Source organism: Eleutherodactylus coqui, chromosome 1 (assembly GCF_035609145.1).
Source record: "Eleutherodactylus coqui strain aEleCoq1 chromosome 1, aEleCoq1.hap1, whole genome shotgun sequence".
Lineage (NCBI taxonomy): Eukaryota > Metazoa > Chordata > Amphibia > Anura > Eleutherodactylidae > Eleutherodactylus > Eleutherodactylus coqui.
The window spans coordinates 332696955-332717981 of NC_089837.1; the positions used below are offsets into that span (position 1 = coordinate 332696955).

The 21027-nt window shown below is 50.1% G+C and overlaps 1 protein-coding gene across 1 annotated transcript in view; it reads right to left on the reverse strand.

Moving 5' to 3' along the window:
* Positions 1-287: 287 nt before the first annotated feature.
* The window catches only part of LOC136576337 (protein kinase C theta type-like), a 68431-nt gene continuing 47691 nt past the window's right edge, over positions 288-21027 (reverse strand). The window contains exons 2-7 of the mRNA XM_066575543.1: positions 6992-7072; positions 2207-2460; positions 1948-2010; positions 1238-1792; positions 1008-1051; positions 288-462 (exon numbers count right to left, since the gene is read on the reverse strand). Coding sequence (XP_066431640.1) covers positions 1027-1051; positions 1238-1792; positions 1948-2010; positions 2207-2460; positions 6992-7072 — 978 coding nt within the window. The 3' untranslated portion in view covers positions 288-462; positions 1008-1026. The remainder of the gene's footprint in view (positions 463-1007; positions 1052-1237; positions 1793-1947; positions 2011-2206; positions 2461-6991; positions 7073-21027) is intronic.

A 21027-nucleotide genomic window follows, 5' to 3' on the forward strand; every position in this document is an offset into this window, starting at 1 on the left:
ACAAGTTGGAAAAATTCCTTCCTGACCCCAAATATGGCAATCAGAACAAGTCCCAGGATCAAAGCCGACATCTACGCCTATCTGAGTGTACTTGTGTCTATGTATCTGTTTGTGTCTATGTATGTGTTTGTGTCTATACTTGTGTCTAATCCTAATGTATGCGGTGTGGGCTACTTACCCGGCCTGTGCTGAGGTCTTACTAGCAACCAGGAGTTCAGGGATAATAGCCGCTCTGGCTATTTTTCCTGAACTCACCAGTTACCAATCAAGCACAGGCTGCTCCGGCGGTGTAGAGTGTCTTCAGGAGAGGATGATGTCCGATGCCAGCCGGAGGATGTCAAGATTCAGGGGTTGGTGGAAGTATGCATCATACAGTTGGTGGAGAGAGGATGTTTTGGGCAAGCCGAGGTCTTCTACAGCAGCAGAGTCTTGGGTTCAGGAGACAGTTGGCGTAGGCTCAGCCTACAAGACATGAGAGAAATGTTACTTTTACCTGCTGTGGATATAAACAAGTGAACTACTCTAACATGACGACTTATATCAGGATCTGATTTGAACCTGATATAAATAGGAGTGAATTTCTGTATTATGAGTTGATATTAGGGGTTTTGTAATTCTGGTAGCCATAATTGAGGCCACATAACTTGTCAACCAGAAGCTGGTGTAAATTATGCCAGAAATGTATGCCTGATTGTACCTGGCATACATTTCTCTGTACGAAAACAGAGGAGCTGAGAGGCACCTAATATATGAAGAACGATGTGCTTCTTCATATATTAGGAGCATCTAGCACCAGTGCTAATAACAAGACCGGCATTTCAAATGCCGGTCTTAATATTTTTCCCAAAGCCTTTTCTTATTTTAGAGGAAACGTTTTTTAATATTAAACTTTCTAATGTATGTGAAGTTTTGTTACAATGTATGGCTATAATGGTAGATGTCTTATGCGTATAGGTATGTCTAGGTGTACAGATATGCATGTGTAGGTGTGTATAGAAGGTACTTACCAGATGGTTGTCGCTTCCTTCACAATCGGATTCTTCTCATCATCCTAAGAAGAAGCAGAGACATAGTTAATAATAATTAAGCTGAGGGGAGAGAAGACCCTGGAACTGACATGGGGACATGAAGATAGATTATTATATGACCTCCTGTGCTGTCTGACACCAGAGGAACAATGATGATGAACACAGAGGTCAGACTGAAGAATATCATCCCTAGAGAAGGAAGATCTTACCGGGTCCAGCTTGGTGAAGTGTACGAGAATCCGTCTATGGGGTGAAGGGGTGTCTTATTTTCCGGCCACTGCAGGTTTCGATTCTCCAGAACTTTCCTGTATGGTTTGAATGGCGGGCGGGCTTTCTTCCGTTCCAGTTCTTCCCAATCTATGGTTTTGAAGAAAGGGTGACCTCTGATGTTCTTATAGACACCCAGCCTCTTCTCAGGATTCTTTCGCAGCAGTCTCTCCAGAAGATGCTTCACATCAGCATCAAGCCAAGATGGAAATTTGGGCTGCTTTCTGGTGACGGATTTGATGAGCTTTCTTCTGATGGGGCCGTGGTAGAAAGGGGACTGTCCTGCCGCCATCCAGGATACAACAATCCCCAGGCTCCACCAGTCGACTGCTGCGTCGTACTCCTCTTCAAGAAGCACCTCTGGAGCCATATATTGAAATGTGCCCGTCATTCCGTTGATCTTATTAGACGAGGTGACGCCGTCTTGGGCCAGCCCCAAGTCAATCAGGCGGATATGTCCAGATCTGTCCAGCATGATGTTCTCTGGCTTTATATCTCTGCAATAAAGAAAAGATGCAAATCAGTTCAGTGATGCAGGAGACTTAGGGATGGACCGCAGCAAAACCAGTCCTAATTCCGGACTCTGGGAAAGCTGCGTCCATTATCTCCACCTGTGCAAGGAAGCAGAGAAATGTGGGAAAGTTGTGCTTACCGGTGGACGATGCTGCGTCGGTGCAGGAACTGGAGGACGCATACAATCTCCGCTGTGTAGAATCTGACGGAGAGAAGAGTGTAGTATCAATGACATGATATCAGTTCCATGACATCATGTCACCATCAAAGTGTCTGTCAGCACTAGAAGAGAGGAGGCGCTGTTTGTCGCAGCCTGTACGCCCTCCATTCTTCTATGTCTGACCTGTCATGTCACCCTCAGAGTTTCCCTCCCGTCTCCTGATTAGTCATTTACTCACCTCACATTGCTGATGTCCAAGCAGCCGCACATCTTGATCATTGCCCCCAGGCTTCCGCCGGACAGATACTCCGTGATGAAGTAGACTCGGCTGGCAGACTGCTGTGCGGCATACAGTTGGCATATGAAGGGGCAGTCTTGGGCCTTCAGGAGTATCCGTCTCTCTCTCATTAAGATGTGTTCTTCGCTTCTTCCCTTGTTGATAACCTTGATGGCCATGAAGGTGTTTCTTTCGGGGAATGATGCCAGGACCACCTGAGGAGAGCAAGTAGGAAATGATCACTGACAGTGGCCAGAGGGGAAATCATATCCATGTATTACATGGGGGATTTATCAGTAGGGGCTTCTGGCTATTCCTCGCCTCAAGGCTAGGTTCACACAGCAAATGTGCGTCAAAACCTGAATGTACGTTTTTTTGACTATCCAAACTCTGCGCTAGTGCATGCAGGTATAAAAATGTGGGAAGATAGGTGCTGCACCATTTTTCTCACATGTAGTATTAATGTAAAAGGTTCCTCCATCGGGATCATTTTAATTTCCACACAACTGCAAGTTTTCTAAAACTTGAGCAGTTTGTGATGAACTATGGGCACCGCTGCCAAACCAGACATGAAGTGCCATCCCTGCCCCACAGTGGAAACTAAACCATTGATATTGATGGTTTTGTTTCCTCCCATTATGCATCTGTGATTTTCATGGCCACATAACAGGACTAAAACACGCGCATTTGTTTGATCTTTTTTATCTATATGTAACAGATGGGTGAAAAATTCTGAAAACTTTTCCTCTCCGTAATACCGTTTTAAGATATCATCTGATACTGTAGTTGCTGCTCATCATTACAGGTGACTGATTTACTGTAAAAAAAGGGCCAGGTAGCCGCAGCATCAGCTGGTGTCTTAAACTGTTGGCTGGTGCCTCCCCTTCTCAGTCCTTACTGCGCCCAGGACACATGCCCACCTGCCCCCTCTAGCTACAGTATGCCATTGTTTATTGTGTGGGGGCAACAAGGAGGGCTAATTACTGTGCGGAAACCATAAAGGGGGCTAGTTACTGTGTAAGAGCTCCATTACTGTGTAAAAGACAATATGAAGTCTATGGGAGGTTCAAAATGTGCAAGGGGAAGGGTATGACACTGCGCAAAATGCATAGCTACCTACAATAACTTTCCCCATACAAATGTAATAATAAAATAGACTGTTCACCTAATGGTACCGTATGCTGTTCAAATAATACCGCCACAATGTTCCCATGTAATACTGCTATACTATGTTAACTAATACCATCATACCATGCAGAAAAGACAGCGCTATCCATTGCTCAAATAACGCCACAATACATCCTTCAAATAATACTATTATACCACGCAAAGACTATCATCATACTGGATATTGTTGAAATAATATCACAAGCAAACAGCATTGGCATTCTATAACCCAATAAGGCTGATTTCACATCATATTTGGGAGATCCACTTTCAAATACTTTTTTTTTTTTAAAGTCCAGCGAGAACGGTCAAGGAAGATGGGAAATGTAGATCTCACAAAAATGATATTAAATTGGCCAAAAACCACCATAAAGAGCCAAAATAATGGACACATGAATATATACTACTATGTACACTGTCTGATTTATACTGTCATACCAGCCTAAAGACAGCATATAGCATTGGCACAATATGCTAATTATACGCTTTAATGAAAGATATGTATATATTTTTGTGTGTTTAAACAGGGAGTTGTCCATCTATGAGCGACTACCTGTTTACTCTGAATGGCTAGAAGAGATCCCCAGCGCGCTCCACCTACATTTAGTAATCGTTGAGACGGCTGTTGGGTGCTTAAGTGCTCGATAGTCGTCCTGTAAAACTACCTTACTGCTATGTTCACATGTAGTGGAATTGGAGCGGATTTGGATGCGTTTTTTTGGTGTAGATCAACACCAAAATTCACAATGTGTGAATGTATCCTGAGCCTCTCTATGTGGATTAAATGGCTGGTAACTGAAAATAAAACTCACCTTGCTGAAGCTTCCTCTACCCAATATCTGAAGGGCGGTGAAGCAGCTGATGTCAAATCTGTGGTGTGATGGCGCAGGGTCCTGGCTGGTGCCCAGTCTTGGCTCCTTATCCTCAAGCCTATCCTCTCCGCTCTTCCTCTTCTTTATCTCTGTGAGTCCGCTCACGCTCTCTTCTTCTCGTTTACGTTTTTCGCCATATCCTCTGTGTCCAGTGGACGCCATTTTTCACAATCTGCAGTTTTCTATCCAATCGCTGCCGTTGACAGTTGGAAGGAAATGGCAGTTGGCCGAGTGGAGGTCAAAGGTCATTGAAGCCGATGTTGACATCAGCTTGCCAGTACCCTGCTCTGCCATATACATAGTAATGTGGGCACCATTAGTGATGGTCTAGTGCCCAGAGAAAATGAGAAATTCATGGCTGGTTCTGCTAGTGCCACATATTAGTAGATGGGGCAGGGATGGCACTTCATGTCTGGGTTGGCAGCAGTGCCCATAGTTCATCACAAACTGCTCAAGTTTTAGGAAACTTGCAGTTGTGTGACAATTAAAATGGTCCCCATGGAGGAACAAACCACAAATTGTACTAATATTAGGAATAATAAAGCCTTGTGAGGGTCATTATCTGCTCCATTCTATAAGTGTTCATTATCCAGATATATGATGTGTATTACCATAGGTTACAATGGGCAGTGCCCTCGCCAGCACAGATCTGGGTGTACAGGGGGAGATGCTTCTATGGAGGTTAGGGTTTAAACAGATGAGCGTGTTTTAGTCCCATTATACAGCTATGAAAACCATGGCTGCATAACGGAATGAAATGAAACCATTAATTTCACTGGTTTCATTTTCACTATCAGGATTCTTGCGCGTTAATACTACTTGCGAGAAAGATAAGGCCGGACCTATCTTCCCACTATCTTTTTTCAAACTTATGTGTGTGTGAAAAGGGAAAAAAAACAAACCCGTGGTTCATGCACTAATACGCTCGCCTCTACGGGCAGGCATGGAGGCATACAGGTTCATTATGGTATCCTACGGCATATCAGTCCACATTTGCTATAACTGAGCCTCTGGATCGTGCAAACTCATAGGCTGTTGAAGTTGGTGTCCCAGATGGTCCCAGAAATGTTCTCTATGCTATAAATCTGGCAATCAGGAAGACCACAGAAGTGTGACAATGTTATGGAGGCATTCCTGTGACACCCTTGCTGTGTGCGGCTGAGCACCGTAGGTGCTGACCGGTGGTCCGCGCTCACTAGAGGCTGCCAAGGGGTCTGTGCTGGAGTGTCTATTTTGAGGGGGAGCGATGTAGCTACTAACGTCAGCTGTGGATATTTTCCAGATTGGAAAAGCTGCCCAATTTGCTGTGGAATTTTTTGCAACGGACACTCCACAGCGTTTCCACCCCATGTGAACGTACCTTTAGTGATTTACTACAGACTGAGGATGTGCAAGCAGAAGGTTACAGTCATGTCCAATAAGCTTGTGGAATACTCGTCACACATTTTTATATCATGTGCAAATAAAATTACTGCAAATTAAAAACCGTGTGAGACGATGAATCAGAAGAGGCAGTTTGAGTACTTGTAGGGCTGATGCTGGAAGAAGTAGTGGTAGAGATTACACTTGTTGGCTTAAGGCCCAATGTCTATGGGTTGACTTGATTTGCGGAAGATCTGCAATTCAAGCTGCCCATAGAAAAGCATTGGCGTCCACACCTGAATTAGAGCATGCGGATTTGTTTGGCGGATCTTTTGATGCGGAAAACAAATTGCAGCATGTTCCATTTCACTGCGTTTACCGCATGGACGGCTTTCATTGAAGTCAATGGAAGCAGTCCGATTCGCGACCCATCTGCGGGAAAAAAATTTGTACTGCGCGTTTTTAACAGTGAGCTGTGTGGACCATCTGCAGTACAGATGTTCCAGAAGAATACAGGTCCGCGCGGTTGCTGCCTGCAGATATAGGTACGCAGGGTCACCGGCCGTGGGCAGGTTTGGATTACGCTGCAGGCTCCTACATACGGAATCCGACCCGCCCATGGACATGAGGCCTTAAGGCCTCGTTCAAGCGGGCTACGAAAATCGTACGATTTTGTAGCAATTCGACATCACTTCAAAAGTCATGTATGTGAAGCCCATGGTTTCCAATGGGTTCTTTCACATGAGATGTTTTGTAGTCTGAAAGAACTCATTGGAAACCATGAGCTTCTCATACATGCGTTTTGTAGTGATGTTGCATTGCTACAAAATCGTGCAATTTTTTAACCCATGTAAAACAGGCCTTATGGTGCCAGATAAGTCAAGATTTGAAAAGAAGTAGCAGAAGGGGTGTTCAGGTAAGAAAGACAAGAAGATGGAGGAATTGAGGGGAAAGACTACATAGAGGAATTAAAGGAAGCTCCAGAAGATTAAAGACTAAATTCGATTCCATATGTGGACCATTAGATCTAAGGGATCAGCTCTGAGGTTGTTTAATGAAAAGATGTCTATTACGAAACACAGGACTGGGATTCATGCCCACTGATGATGTTCTGGCAGATAACTCAATCTCAATACAATCCCAATAATCCATCTCATTTACATGACAGTTCGTTGAAAGCGCTTCCGCCTCCACATTCTGCTGCCCAGGTTGTTGTCATCCTGACTCTGGACGTGAATTGGCATGAGATGTACTGGTTGCTGGCGCTGTGTTCTTGATCTTCTTTGCAGGATGGCTGAAGAGGGTGATGGGCCGGGCTGCTCAAAATCCATACTCTGTGACTTACCATCCCTTCTTTCTTCTGATAAAACTCCCCCAACCTTCTTGTGATTGTTGTTGGCTGGCCTGTGGTATGTTGGGACCTGTTCTATAATTTAAATGATGTATAGGTTTTTTTTTTTTTATTTAATATTTTATCATTTTTGGATAGTCACACCTATAATCCCCCCTCTACTCTTCCCCTCCATACTGTCACCCACCATCTCCCGCTTTACTCCTTCTATCACCTCTGTCACCCACCATCCCCCCCACTACTACCCATCATCCACGATCTCTCCCTCTGTTCCCCCCCTACTCAGTCACCCACTATGCCCTCTACTCCTCCTCTCTCTTCCTTTTCTACTCCATCATCCACCATTTCCCCTCTACTTCTCTCCCTCAGTACCCCCATCTTATCCCTATCACCTACCAATTTCCCCTATACTCCCTGTCACCCACCATCCCCTCTCTACTCCTCCATTCCTTATTCTTCACGCTTATACCTTTTCTCCCTCTGACCCCCCTCTACTACTTCTCTCCTTCCTATCCCCTAAATTCCCTATCACCCACCATTCCCCTGTATATGTAGAGGCAATTTCATTCTGAGTCAGGACCTCACTGGGAAAACTCGGCCTCATTAGACTCTCAATGTCACACTGTTTCGTGTCGAGCTCGGCAGAATGGAAAAATGACGAATGCACTGTGCAATCCTCCTGCAGTGTCTTATAGCACATAAAACAAGGATTATACACCTCGACTTCCCCAGCACATATGTATTAAAATGCCCCAACTATTGCTGAGCTGGCCTGACAGATAGGACCTCAAGATTCCCGATGCTTCTATGAAGGTGCATTTTATAAAATATGCTGCAGATTTCTGCAGCGGAAATTTACATGCTGCGGTTTTACAAATTCGGTTGCGGATTGTTTCCGCAACATGTGAATGGTATTCCATAAAATACCATTCACTTTAGGACTTCTGTGCCCGTCCGGGTTCTTCTTTGTCTGTACTGCAGGAGCGTCTGCCGTCATGCTGGCACGCATGGGCAGTAGAGAAAAGGCTGTGCAGTCGCTAGGCGATTAGGCAGATCCCGCGACTCTACTGCAGTGCTCACTGTAAAAGGGCCGCGGGACTGAAAATCGCATGCTGCATTTTTCCTGCCACAAGCGGAAATTTCCGGTCATGCGCAGAAAGCAGCGGCTCTTCATAGAAGACAATTAGCGTTATTAGCTGGGGAATCTGGGGACAGACACTGGCCCCAGATTCTACAAATCAAATCCGACCGTGTGCAGGAGCCCTTAATGTAAAAGTACGCTGCAGATTTTCTGCAGCCAATTCTGCTGTGGACATGCCGCACGTTTTGCCCCATGTAAACACACCCAGAGGTTTTCCTGGATTGAATAATAGTATATAATGGGCAGGGAATAGTGGAAAGTAAAAAAGCCATACGCCTCTCACTTAAATGCTTCTTTCCTCATCCAGCGTAGCCCCCCCTGCCGCTTTAATTCCGGAAAAAGCTGCAGCTGAAGCCTGTGATTGGCTGACAAGCATACAATTAAATGGTACAAGTGCTGTAGCTTCTACCAGAATGAAAGCAACAGGTATCAGGGTGATTACGCTGGACAAGGGAGGGCATTTAAGAGGTGAGCATGACTTATTTTACACCTTTCCCTGAATGCCGCGAGCTAACTAAGGAGGCGGCACATGACTGGGAACAGGCACGGTAGGGGTTAAGCAGAGCGAGCATAAGGGGTGGAGTCAGGAGTCAAGCAGTGATGAGAGAAGGACAGAGCAGAGACAGCAGCATAAGAAGTTTTCAAGGAGAAAAAGAGGATTTTTGAAGCAGCGAGAGTGCAACAGAGAGAAGGAGCAGCGAGAAGAAGGGAGGCGCGGAAAAGAGTACCTGCAAGTGGGAAGAAAGGAGCACCATCAAGTCCGTGGGATCCAGAAGCCCCAAGATTCGAGGATGGCTGACCGGCGTGCGCAGATCCAGGAGGCGATTCATCGGGACGGCGCTGAGTGGCTGGAGGAAATAATGGCAAGTTGCCGATCGGGCTCGGAGTCGGGAGGCCAGTCGGGCCGGCTGCAGGGCTTCCGGCGGCAAGCGGAGGAGCGGAGCAAACGGGGGATGCCGGGCGAGGCCGCCCGAAGAGAAGAAAAAAACCCCCAGCGAGGCTTAGCCCAAGCCCCGCAGCTAAGAGGGTCGGCCGCAGGAGCGGTCGCGGCGGCGGGACGCGCCACGAGGTGTGTGGCGGGAGATTCAAACCGCGCGGCAGTTGGAGCGCCCGCGGAGGAGCAGCGGGAACAGCCGATTGGCAGTCCGCAAGGCAGAAGAGGCACAGCGGCAGCATTAAGCGGAGGCTCCGCGTCCAGGAGCCAGCGCGCAGTCGGGCGCACGGCTGCAGCAGGACATAGCACGGAGCAATTGAGGAGGCACGAGACACGTGTGGAGGCATGGCGGGAAAGCAGGCCCTCTCAAGATGGCGGCACAGCGATGCGGCAGCGTCAGGTACCGGGGAGAAGGGGGGGAGGAGAAGCCCCAGGGGAGCAGGTGGCCAGGCCCTTAAACCCATTGCCCGGGAGGGGAAACACAGGGGGGGGGGGGGGGAGGGATAGGGATTATAGCCCGGCCACCAGCTCTGCTAGTAGTGTAGGCACTAGGGCAGGGAGCGCACAGGGATGCAGGGAAAGTGGGGAGATATCAGGAGATAGTGGGACGTCCGGGGTGGCACTCATTACGGAGGGCCCCCCAATAGGGGCCTATGTCGGTCACTCCGCACATAGGCGGCGCCATAGCCAGCACATACCATATATCACACCCGCTGGCACCGGGTACGCAGGCAGCACCCAGGGTCGCGAGCATAGCAGCCGTGTGGCTCGCAGACATTTTTTACAGCAGCAAGCAATCGCAGGCACTAGCACGCATAGGCGCCGCTATGTCAATCCACGTTTCGTGGTGGCCCCATCTTCCGGGGGGGGGGGGGGTGATTCATCGCAGGGGTACGCCAGTCGCGCTAGCGGCAATAGACAAGGTGTGGGTGCAGAACGTAGACAGCAAGAGAGAGCCAGGAGGGAGATACCAGAAAAGGCGCGAAAGCGAGCTTGCTAGATTAGGGGCAGAGGCAAGCGAAAACAGGAGGAGACCAAGCGGAGAGGCTCTGAGCGAAGGGGCAAGGGATCCAGGTCAGCGGTATCACCAGGAAACCTACCGCCAAGCAGCACCTCCGTCACCTTATACAGCAAGTATGCACAATATACGCCACGCGAGGCGGGATACACCACAAGAACGGCCGGAGCAGGGCCACCTTTGTACAGCAAATGGTTCTGCAACGAGAGAAGCTCCGCATGTGAGTACGCGGCAGCCATCGTATAGCAGAGGCAGGAGCCCCGGAGAAAGGATGGCAGGGACCTTGCCCTTGGCGGTGCCGGAGGACAGTCATGCCGGTGAGTTACATTGTTTAAATGCATGGAAGAATGTTATGGATCCCGCTAAGGCAGCGGAGAAAAATGATTTGGTTTTGGTGTTGAAATAGGTGTTGAATGAAATGGATAAAAGTGATGTGTTATCGGTGTCCTGTGGATCCCCAGGGGGCTCGGGCCCGCCTGCGGGGCGGGAGGGTGGTGGCTTAGCAGCCAGTGGTGATGTTGACTCGTATATACAAAAAAGTGTCTTATGGTCATCCGGGGAGACGAGACTCACCCGTGGTTGGTAATGTGGCTCAGGCTCCCGGGACGCGTCAGCGGTGGCGAGCGGGAAAAGCGAAGAGTCGGTAAAAGATGGTTTACGCTTTCTGATCCAATTTTTGGTGGCGGGGAGCCGAGGCTCGCCCGTGGTTGGTAATTTAACTCACGCGCCCGGGACTCGTCAGCGGTGGCGAGCGGGAAAAGCGAAGAGTCGGTAAAAGATGGTTTACGATTTCTGATCCAATTTTTTAGTGGCGGGGAGCCGAGGCTCACCCGTGGTTGGTAATTTTCCCGTGGTTGGTAATTTAACTCACGCGCCCGGGACTCGTCAGCGGTGGCGAGCGGGAGAAGCGAAGAGTCGGTCAAGGATGGTTTACGGTTTTCAGATTCCTCGGGACTCGCCTGTGGGTCGTGTGGTGGCGCTATGACGAGGACTTTCGTCGGCGCGTTTCGGCGTATGGTTGCAACTCATCTTAGCGCAACGCCCTCTAAACCTACTTTTCAAGGGTGAGGAAGCAAGAATCCTTAGACACGGTTTTACCTACGGTTTTTTAATCCCGTTTTCCTTTCAGGCGGCTTCCATTATGTGCGCAAATTTAAAATCGGCTTTAAAAAAAAAAAAAAATATAGAGCTAGTGAAAGAAAAGGTTAATAAAGAAGTGGCGGCCGGCCGCATGGCCAGCCCCTTTCGACGAACCACCATTTGTGAATTTGCGGGTCTCCCCATTGGGGTTAGTCCCTAAGAAGGAGACAGGCAAGTTTCGACTGATACATCATCTATCCTTCCCAAAAGGGGAGTCGGTAGATGATGGCATTACAAAAGAACAAGCATCGGTGGTTTATGCGTCCTTTGACCAAGCGGTCGCTCTGGTTAGAGCAGCAGGTAAGCGGGCACATTTAGCTAAAGCCGACATTGAGTCGGTTTTTTTAGGCGGCTGCCGATTCATCCTGAGGGTTCCACTTGTTGGGATGCAAGGTAGATAACCAGTTCTTCTACGACATGTGCCTGCCGATGGGCTGTTCGATTTCATGCTATTACTTCGAGCTTTTCAGTTCCTTCCGGGAATGGAGGCTCAGGTTTGAAACGGGCATCACATCGGTGACCCATTACCTGGATGATTTCCTGTTTATCGGTACGGTATCATCGGGCACCTGGGGTTTTTTGTTGCATACTTTCCGGTCGCTGATGCATGAGGCGGGGGTCCCATTGTCAGAGAAAAAAACGATGGGCCCGGTGACTAGGCTGATTTTCCTAGGGATCAAGATAGACACCGAGGAAATGGTTTTTAGACTACCGATAGAAAAAATGGCCCGCCTTCGGCAGACGGTAAACGATGTCGTACAATGTAAAAAAGTTACGTTGCGTCACATGCAGGCTCATGGGTCCCGTTTTTCTAGAAGATTGTCTCTATAAAGGAGCCACATTACTTCATTAGAGTCACACCAGTGATACGAGGGGATTTACACATATGGAAAATCTTCTTGGAAGCCTTTAATGGGCAGGCGGTGTGCCTCAAAGAGGAGTGGTCGGATACAGGTCTTAGCCTGTCCGCGGACGCAGCGGGATCAACAAGTTTTTGGTGTAATTTTCCGGAATCACTGGTGCAGGGAACCCTGGCCGGTATCCTGGTTGGAGAAACGATGGAATCAAAACATTACTCTGTTGGAGGTTTTTCCCGTTGGTGGTGGCAAGGAGTTACAAGACCACAAGGTGTGTTTTTTTTGGTTCGATAATGCTTCAGTGGTGCAAATTATTAACCGGCAGTCATCATCTTCCCACCGGTGTTAGTAGAAATAGACTTGAAAAAGACTTAGATTAAGTCGAAACGTCGCCATTTTATGGAGCAATAAAACCCTTTTTTTACAACTTTACACCGTTGATGCTGCCGCCTCCTTGGATACCTTCCCACCGGTGTTGGCGCTTGTGAGACATGTGGTTCTGAGATGTTTACAGCTTAATATATATTTACTGGCAAAACATGTACCGGGTTATAAAAACGTGGCAGCTGACGCGCTCTCTCGTTCGCAGATGGAGCGGTTCAGAGAGCGGCACCCACAGGCGGATGCATTGGGGGTACGCTGCCCGCATTTCTTGTGGTAACTGGTAGAGCAGAGCTGCTGAAGCTTGTCGAGTCATCTGTAGCGGTGGGGAACCTGGAAAATTATAACGCGGTGTGGCAAAAATGGTTGTTTTTTTTGTGGACGGTTCTGTGGCTGGGGGCGAGAAGGCCCGTTTAGCGACCCTGGATATGTTGGCGTCTCTGCGGGTGAGACGGGCGTCGGTAGATTCGGCAAAAAGCACCTCGCGGGCGTGGCATTTTTATTAAAGTTGCACGGTTTTAAGGACGTTACAACAGAGTTCGTTTTTCGCCAGATAGTGCGCGGGTGGAAGAAAGAAAAGGTCGGTTCAGATTCCCCGTCGCCCGATTACGTATCAGTTGTTGTGTAAATTATTGGACTATTTACAAGTCACGTGTTACAACGACCACGAGGCGTTGCTGTTCAGGACGGCATTCTTACTGGCGTTTTTTGCGGCGCTCAGGATCGGCGAGTTAGTGCCGAAGAGCAAGTTGTTATGCCGGGAGGATTAATGGTTGACGACGTGGTAGCGGTGGATGACGGTTTACGCGTCAGGATTAAAAAATCAAAAACCGACGTGTACGGCAGGGGTGAGTGGGTGCCGATCACTCGATTAGGCTCAGGATGGTGCTCAGTAGATACGGCAGCCAGTTACATGGCATCAAGGCCGGCAGGGGAGCAATTTCTGGTCCATGCGTCCGGCCTCCCCCTCACTCGTTTTCAAGTTTCGGCGGGGTTAAAATCGTCTTTGAGGACTATGGGCCTCGACCCGAAGGAATTCGGGACCTTATTCTTTTAGAATTGGAGCGGCAACGTCGGCAGATGCGGGAGGGATGAACAAAGATGGTGTGAAACGGCTTGGGAGATGGAAGTCACAAAAATATAAGTCATATGTGCGACCCGATCTAACTGTGGGAGATTTAAGTTAGCACCCGGTATCCCGGTTTCTGTTTTAGCGGTAGGCTCGTGTGTTTTCAAGTTTTTGCCCTCGTTTGGTTTTCATTTGTTCGCAGCAGCTGAGCCGTGGAAAGTGCATATAATCGGTCACTCCTACATTTACTGGGCGGAAAGGAGGGCAGCCGTTCAGCCTTTAGGATCGGAGCTAGGCCTGACCGGAACATCCGTAACCTGGCACGGAGTCCGGGGGCTGATATGGCCCGACATGTGGAAGTTGGTGGTGGACATTGCCAGAAGTACCCCCCGGAGAGTGGTTTTGGTTGTTCACGCCGGGGGAAACGATCTCGGGAAAGTAAAGACTCGCGACCTGTTGGTCATTATGAAACAGGATTTGTTGCGTTTTCGGGAATGTTTTAATGGAGGCATCATCGTTTGGTCAGACATAGTGGCACGGAGACACTGGAATGGAGCAAGAAACCTGGAAGCGGTGGATAGAGCCAGGAGGCTGGTGAACAGGAAAATAGCTCAGTTTGTTCAGTCTATTGGAGGGGTGGCGGTTCGCCATTGGGAGTTGGAAGAGAAGGAGAAGGGGGCATTGAGGAGGGACGGTGTTCACCTCAACGAGGTGGGGTTGGATACGTTCCTATCCGGCTTGCAGGATGGGGTCGAGAAAGCTCTAGCTCGGGTTGGTGGGGTGGGGACGGAATGAGCCGCAGTAACGCGGCACATCCCTTGTGGCCCGGAATTTGTCCATGCTGTTAAGGAATAGAGGAAGGTTTGCAAGCCGAAGGAATGGGGCTTACAAACGTCCTCAGTGGACGGTTTACGAACTGCAAGAATTAACACGGACAGCATGGATAGTGATCGATTGTTAAATTAAGTTATCGTTGAGACCGTTTAATAAATAAAGCTGTGGCCTACCCCACAATTTCAGCAAGAAGTTGTAAGACATTGGTTATTTATTAGGTAAGTGAGCGGGTAAGTGATTGAGTGTTCCCAGTCCTGAATGCCGCGAGCTAACTAAGGAGGCGGCACATGACTGGGAACAGGCACGGTAGGGGTTAAGCAGAGCGAGCATAAGGGGTGGAGTTTAGACAGGAAAGAAGGGGGGGGGAGCGGAAGGAGCTTCAGTCAGGAGTCAAGCGGTGAAGAGAGAAGGACAGAGCAGAGACACCCGCCCGTAAGGTCAGGGAGGGAGAGGAGGTGGGCTAGTTAGAGAGGACAGTCATCGGAAGTTGTCACAGCTGGTTTTGGCCCGGAATTTGTCCATGCTGTTAAGGAATAGAGGAAGGTTTGCAAGCCGAAGGAACGGGGCTTACAAACGTCCTCAGTGGACGGTTTACGAACTGTAAGAATTAACACGGACAGCATGGATAGTGATCGATCGTTAAATTAAAGGGGTTGTCCCGCGCCGAAACGGTTTTTTTTTTTTTTTAACCCCCCCCCCCCCCCGTTCGGCGCGAGACAACCCCGATGCAGGGGTTAAAAAAACCACCCGCACAGCGCTTACCTGAATCCCGGCGGTCCGGCGTCTTCATACTCACCTGCTGAAGATGGCCGCCGGGATCCTCTGTCTTCATGGACCGCAGGGCTTCTGTGCGGTCCATTGCCGATTCCAGCCTCCTGATTGGCTGGAATCGGCACGTGACGGGGCGGAGCTACACGGAGCCCCATTCAGAAAAGAAGATGACCCGGACTGCGCAAGCGCGGCTAATTTGGCTATCGGAGGGCGAAAATTAGTCGGCACCATGGAGACGAGGACGCCAGCAACGGAGCAGGTAAGTATAAAACTTTTTATAACTTCTGTATGGCTCATAATTAATGCACAATGTACATTACAAAGTGCATTAATATGGCCATACAGAAGTGTATAGACCCACTTGCTGCCTCGGGACAACCCCTTTAAGTTATCGTTGAGACCGTTTAATAAATAAAGCTGTGGCCTACCCCACAATTTCAGCAAGAAGTTGTAAGACATTGGTTATTTATTAGGTAAGTGAGCGGGTAAGTGATTGAGTGTTCCCAGTCTTGGCCTTTAGATGTTTTCTTTCAGTCCTGGAAAACCTCTTTCCAGGTTAAAGGGGTTGTCCGGCCAGAAACATTACATCTCATTACTTCTGTTTGCCCATTTCCATGCACTTTTTAATATACATTGTGCATGGAAAATGATGCAAACAGAAGTTATTGACTTACATTTAGGGGTGCCCCCCGTGTTGCTCCTCCGTCGTCCATGGTTACGACAAGTCTTCTGTTCTTCTTGTCGGGCCGGCTCCATGTCTTGACGGGACGTCGGGGACGCGCTTCTTGCTTCCTGGTTGTTCTCTCTTCTGATGCCGTGAACTGAATTAAGGATGCGGCATGGGACGAGCGACAAGGGGGATAGGAACGGGTTAAAGGAGAAGCGAGCGAAGGTGGGCGGAGCTAGGACAGGAAAGGGAAAAGGGGAGAAGAAGGAAGTGGAGCTCAGTGCAGCGGTGAACAGCGTGGAAGAAGGAGCTAAGAAGAGAAGCAGAAGGAACAAGCAGCCAGTTTGAGAAAAGAAGGAAGAAAGAATTTGTCACAAGGACAGAAGACTGTTTTCTACAAGCAAGCAGAAGAAGAGACCGGGGACAGAAGTCCAGTCGAGTGGAGGAAGAAAAGAAGATCGGGAGTCGGAGACAGCGTGAGCGGCAGCGGGAGAAGAACAGAAGATGGAGGAGCTAAGAACACAAATAAAGCAGGCGGTGCGGGAAGACGGCACAGCATGGCTGGAGGACTTACTGCGATCCTGCAGAGCCGAGTCGGAGGCTGGAATCCCGGAGGCGTCAGAGGCACCGGAGAAGGAAGCGGAGAGGAGCGCAGCCCAAGAGCGCGAAGAGGAGCGTGGCCGTCCGAAGAGGCGAAGAAATCCCCCAGCGAGGCTCAGCCCGAGCCCGGCGGCAAAACGGCGCAGCGACAGAACAAGCAGGGGCGACGAGAGAGCGAAGGAGTCTGGAGCGGTCGGCAGGAAGAAGGCGCCAAATTCAAACCGCGCACCGGAAGCAGCGCGTGCAAGGAGCCAGCGGTCACCTACGGTCGGGAGCATGGAGCGGAGGATGGGTCTGTCAGCGGCAGCGGGATCCGGAGCGAATGAGCAGCGCGCTGTCGGGCGCAGGACGACACGAACCGGAGGAGGTGAGGAGCGGAGCAGAGCGGAGGAAGCGTCGGGGAGCGCGCGGTATGGCCGCAGGCTCAGGCAAGATGGCGGCGCCGCGTGTAGAGCAGAGCAGGTAGGAGCGCAAGGGGGAGGGGCCACCTCAGCTTGGAGGGAGAAAAGGCGTAGGGGGTTAGTCGCCAGGGGGGGCATAGGGGGGAGGGAGCCAAATAGCCCATCGCATAGCGAGTGTAGCAGCGCAAGCAGCACAGCACGCAGCGCGTTAGCGGCACATAGAGGGGGGGTCAGCCCGCGGGTGTGCAGTGAGAGCCCGCGGTACCGCCGCAGCCCCGTTCAGGTATCGGGCCATAGGGTAATTAACCCTTTGTATGCCTCTAGTTCTGAGGGGTCAGTTTACGAGCAGCAAACCCGCCCACGGCCAGCATCCCACGATCGTACCCACGAGGTTTCACAGCGCCATATGCCAGGTGACCTCCGGCCATCGAGAGGTGAGCCCGCCTCCAGTAGGTCCCATAGATTTTGTTATGTGAACCCCAAGTATGTGTTCACGGCCGCTGACCCTTCTGGTTACTCTTCCCATAGCCCCGCAAGCCACACCAGTGACAGACGCCAGGGGCAAAATGCTAGGCGCAGGCAGAAGGAAAGGAGTGGTAGAGAGGGCTTCGCGGGCGACAGTGACAGCGAGCTAGGTAGGGTAGGCCCAGAGCGCGGTAGGGAAGCTTTTAGAGAGCGTGAGGCGCGCAGAGGCGATAGGCGTAGGGCGCGTCAGGCGTTTTACCAGCAAGAGAGCCAACGTCAGCCGGTGGCGGCGTCATCAACCATCCCGAGCGGGGATTACATACGCCGCAGGAGGCACGAGAACGAGCAGGAGCGGCCATATGGGGGCTATCCCGGAGCTACACAAGCAGGAGCGGCGCAGAGGGCTACACGTTCGAGGGATCGGCAGCCATCAAACAGACAGGACAGCAGGACCGGGAGTCGACTGGCGGGGACCACGCCCTTGGCGATGCCGGAGGTCGGTCGAGCCGGTGAGTGTGACTATAAAAAAGCTTGGTGTAATGTGATGGATCCCGCGAGAGCAGCGGACAAAAATGATCGGGTTACGGTTTTAAAGTCATTATTGACCAAGGTTGACTCAAGCGCAGCGGGGGGCGAGGGCCCAGCTGCGGTTGAGATGGTTTCTGAAACAGATCCGTTGGAAGGTTTGAGATATGCGGATTCGTTATTCTGTGGTGTTGCCCCATTAGGGGTCGGTTTAACGGATGATGTGTTGGAGAAAATCCGCAAAGGTGTATACATTGATATTTGGTCGTTGTTATCCGCGGATCATGTTACTGTTGATAAAGAACGATTAGCCGAACGCAACACGGAAAAGAAACAAAAGGTTGCTAAAACGTTCGGTAATTGGTTACAGGCCTTTTCCGTGTTGGCTTATGTTGTTTGTCAACATCAGCCGAAAAAAGGCCCTGAATTGATGGTTTATTTGAATACGATTTTCAGTGCTTACAAATTACACGGCGGGACCGCGTGGTGGCGGTATGATGAGGATTTTCGGCGCCGTGTATCAGGTGTGAGTCATGTCAGTTGGGCGTCAAAAGCGACTGACGTGTGGATCCAGTTGATCTTGTCGCAGCGTCCGCAAAAAGCGCCTTTTCAAGGGGGAGCCGCGGGGGGAAATCAACAGCCCGCTGCGGCCGCAACCCGACCTAACGGTTCTTGTTGGCTCTTCAACGAGGGCCACTGCAGATTTCATGCCTCCTGCAGGTACAGGCACGAGTGCTCTGTCTGCGGAGGGCAACACGCGGCGATTCGCTGTTTCCGAAAGCAGAGAACGCCAGCAGTGGCGGGTGCCAGCGGCACAACGAACACCGGTGAGAAGCAAGCGCCTGCTTCCGTGGTTAGACAAATACCACAGGAGGCAGGAAGCAAAAATCCTTGAGCAAGGTTTTTCCACTGGTTTTGTTATTCCTTTTGTTGAGCAGTCAGCCGTCACGTTATCTCGCAATTTAAAGTCCGCGGTTGAAAATCGAGAGCTCGTAATTGAAAAATTGTTTAAAGAGGTAGAAATGGGGCGCATGGCGGGCCCTTTCCCTGAACCGCCTTTTCCCAATTTACGGGTGTCTCCGCTGGGCTTGGTACCCAAAAAAGGAGTCGGGCAAGTTCCGCCTGATCCATCATTTGTCCTTCCCAAAAGGGGAGTCGGTGAATGATGGTATTTCAAAAGAGCAAGCCTCAGTGGTTTATACCTCTTTTGATCATGCGGTTCGTTTGGTTACCAAGGCGGGCAAGCGGGCGCAATTGGCGAAAACGGATATCGAATCCGCTTTCCGCTTATTGCCGGTTCACCCGGATTGTTTTCACCTTTTGGGTTGCATGATCGATAATTTTTTCTTTTATGACATGTGCCTGCCCATGGGTTGCTCGATTTCGTGTTATTTTTTCGAGCTGTTTAGTTCCTTCCTGGAATGGATCCTCAGGTATGAAACGGGCATCACGTCGGTGACGCATTATTTGGACGATTTTTTGTTTATCGGTACAGAAGCGTCCGGTGTTTGCGGGTTTTTGTTGAATACTTTCCAGGATCTCATGCAGCGGTTGGGGGTCCCGTTGTCGGCGGAAAAGACAATGGGCCCCGTTACTTGTTTAACCTTTTTGGGCATTGAAATTGACACAGCTGAAATGGTTTTTCGGTTACCAACGGAAAAAATTGCACGGCTTCGACAAGCAGTAGCGGACGTGGAACGGTGTAAAAAAGCCACGCTGCGCCAGTTTCAGGTACTCATGGGGCTGCTCAATTTTGCATGCAAGGTCATCCCCATGGGCCGCGCGTTTTCTAGAAGGTTGTCTTTAGCCACGGCGGGGGTCAGTGAGCCCCACCATTTTATTCGGGTCACGCGCGGGATTAGGGATGACTTGCATATGTGGAGAATTTTTTTGGAGACTTTCAATGGGCAAGTGTTGTGTCAAAAGGAGGAATGGTCCGGGGCCGACGTCAACCTGTTTGCTGATGCGGCCGGATCGGACGGTTTCGGAGTGATATTTAAAGACCAATGGTGCAGGGAGTCCTGGCCAAGGTCGTGGATACAGCATCAGCTGGTAAAAAATATTACGTTACTGGAATTCTTCCCGGTGGTGGTGGCCCTGGAGCTCTGGGGAGCGGAGCTCCAGGACAGCAAGATTTGTTTTTGGTCTGACAACGCGGCAGTTGTACGAATTATCAACAAACAGTCTTCGGGGTCTCAGCCGGTGTTGGCTTTATTGAGACACGTCGTGCTGATTTGTTTGCAACGGAATATATATTTACGCGCGAAGCACGTGCCGGGGTTTTTGAACGGAGCAGCTGACGCACTCTCTCGTTTTCAGATGGAGTTGTTCAGGGAACGGCACCCGCGGGCGGAGACCGTGGGGTTATGTTGCCCGTTTTTCTTATGGAGCCTAGTCGAGAGGAGTTGTTGAAGCTTGTGGAAGCGTCGGTTTCAAAGGGAACATGGAGAAGTTACAATACGGTCTGGTCTGCATGGTTGGCATTCACAGGTGGCCGCGTTGCGGGGGGCTCCGCTGCGCGCGGGGCAATAATGGATATGTTATCCGCGCTACGATCTCGTCGAGCGTCATTTGATGTCGCCAAAAAACATTTGGCAGGTGTCGCCTTTTTGTTGAAGTTGCACGGGATAGAGGACGTGACAAAGGACTTTGCCATACGGCAAATATTGCGCGGGTGGAAGAAGGACAAGCGGCGGGTGGATGCCCGCCGGCCCATTACGTACAATTTATTATGCAAGCTGCTGGACGTTTTGGAAGTCACGTGCGTCAATGCAGAGGAGGCGTTGTTATTTAGAGCGGCATTCATGTTAGCCTTTTTCGCAGCATTAAGGATCAGCGAGCTAGTTCCCGCAAGTAAGAAAAAAGTGGGAGGCCTCCTTTTTAACGACGTGCTACTTTTAAATGATACGTTACGCGTGCGCGTCAGTCGGTCAAAAACGGACATCTATGGCAGAGGCGAATGGCTGTCAATTGGCAGCCTGGGTGCGCGTTGGTGTCCGGTGGACACGGTTAGGCGTTATTTGGCTTCAAGAGTCACAAGCGGGCAATTTTTGGTTCATGCGTCAGGTCTTCCGCTTACTCGCTTCCAATTTTCGTCGGTGTTACGTGCGTCTTTGCGCGAGGTAGGCCTAGAGGCTTCGGAGTTTGGCACTCATTCTTTCAGAATAGGTGCGGCAACGACGGCCGAGTTAGGCGGGATGAACGAAGTAGAAGTAAAAAGGTTGGGA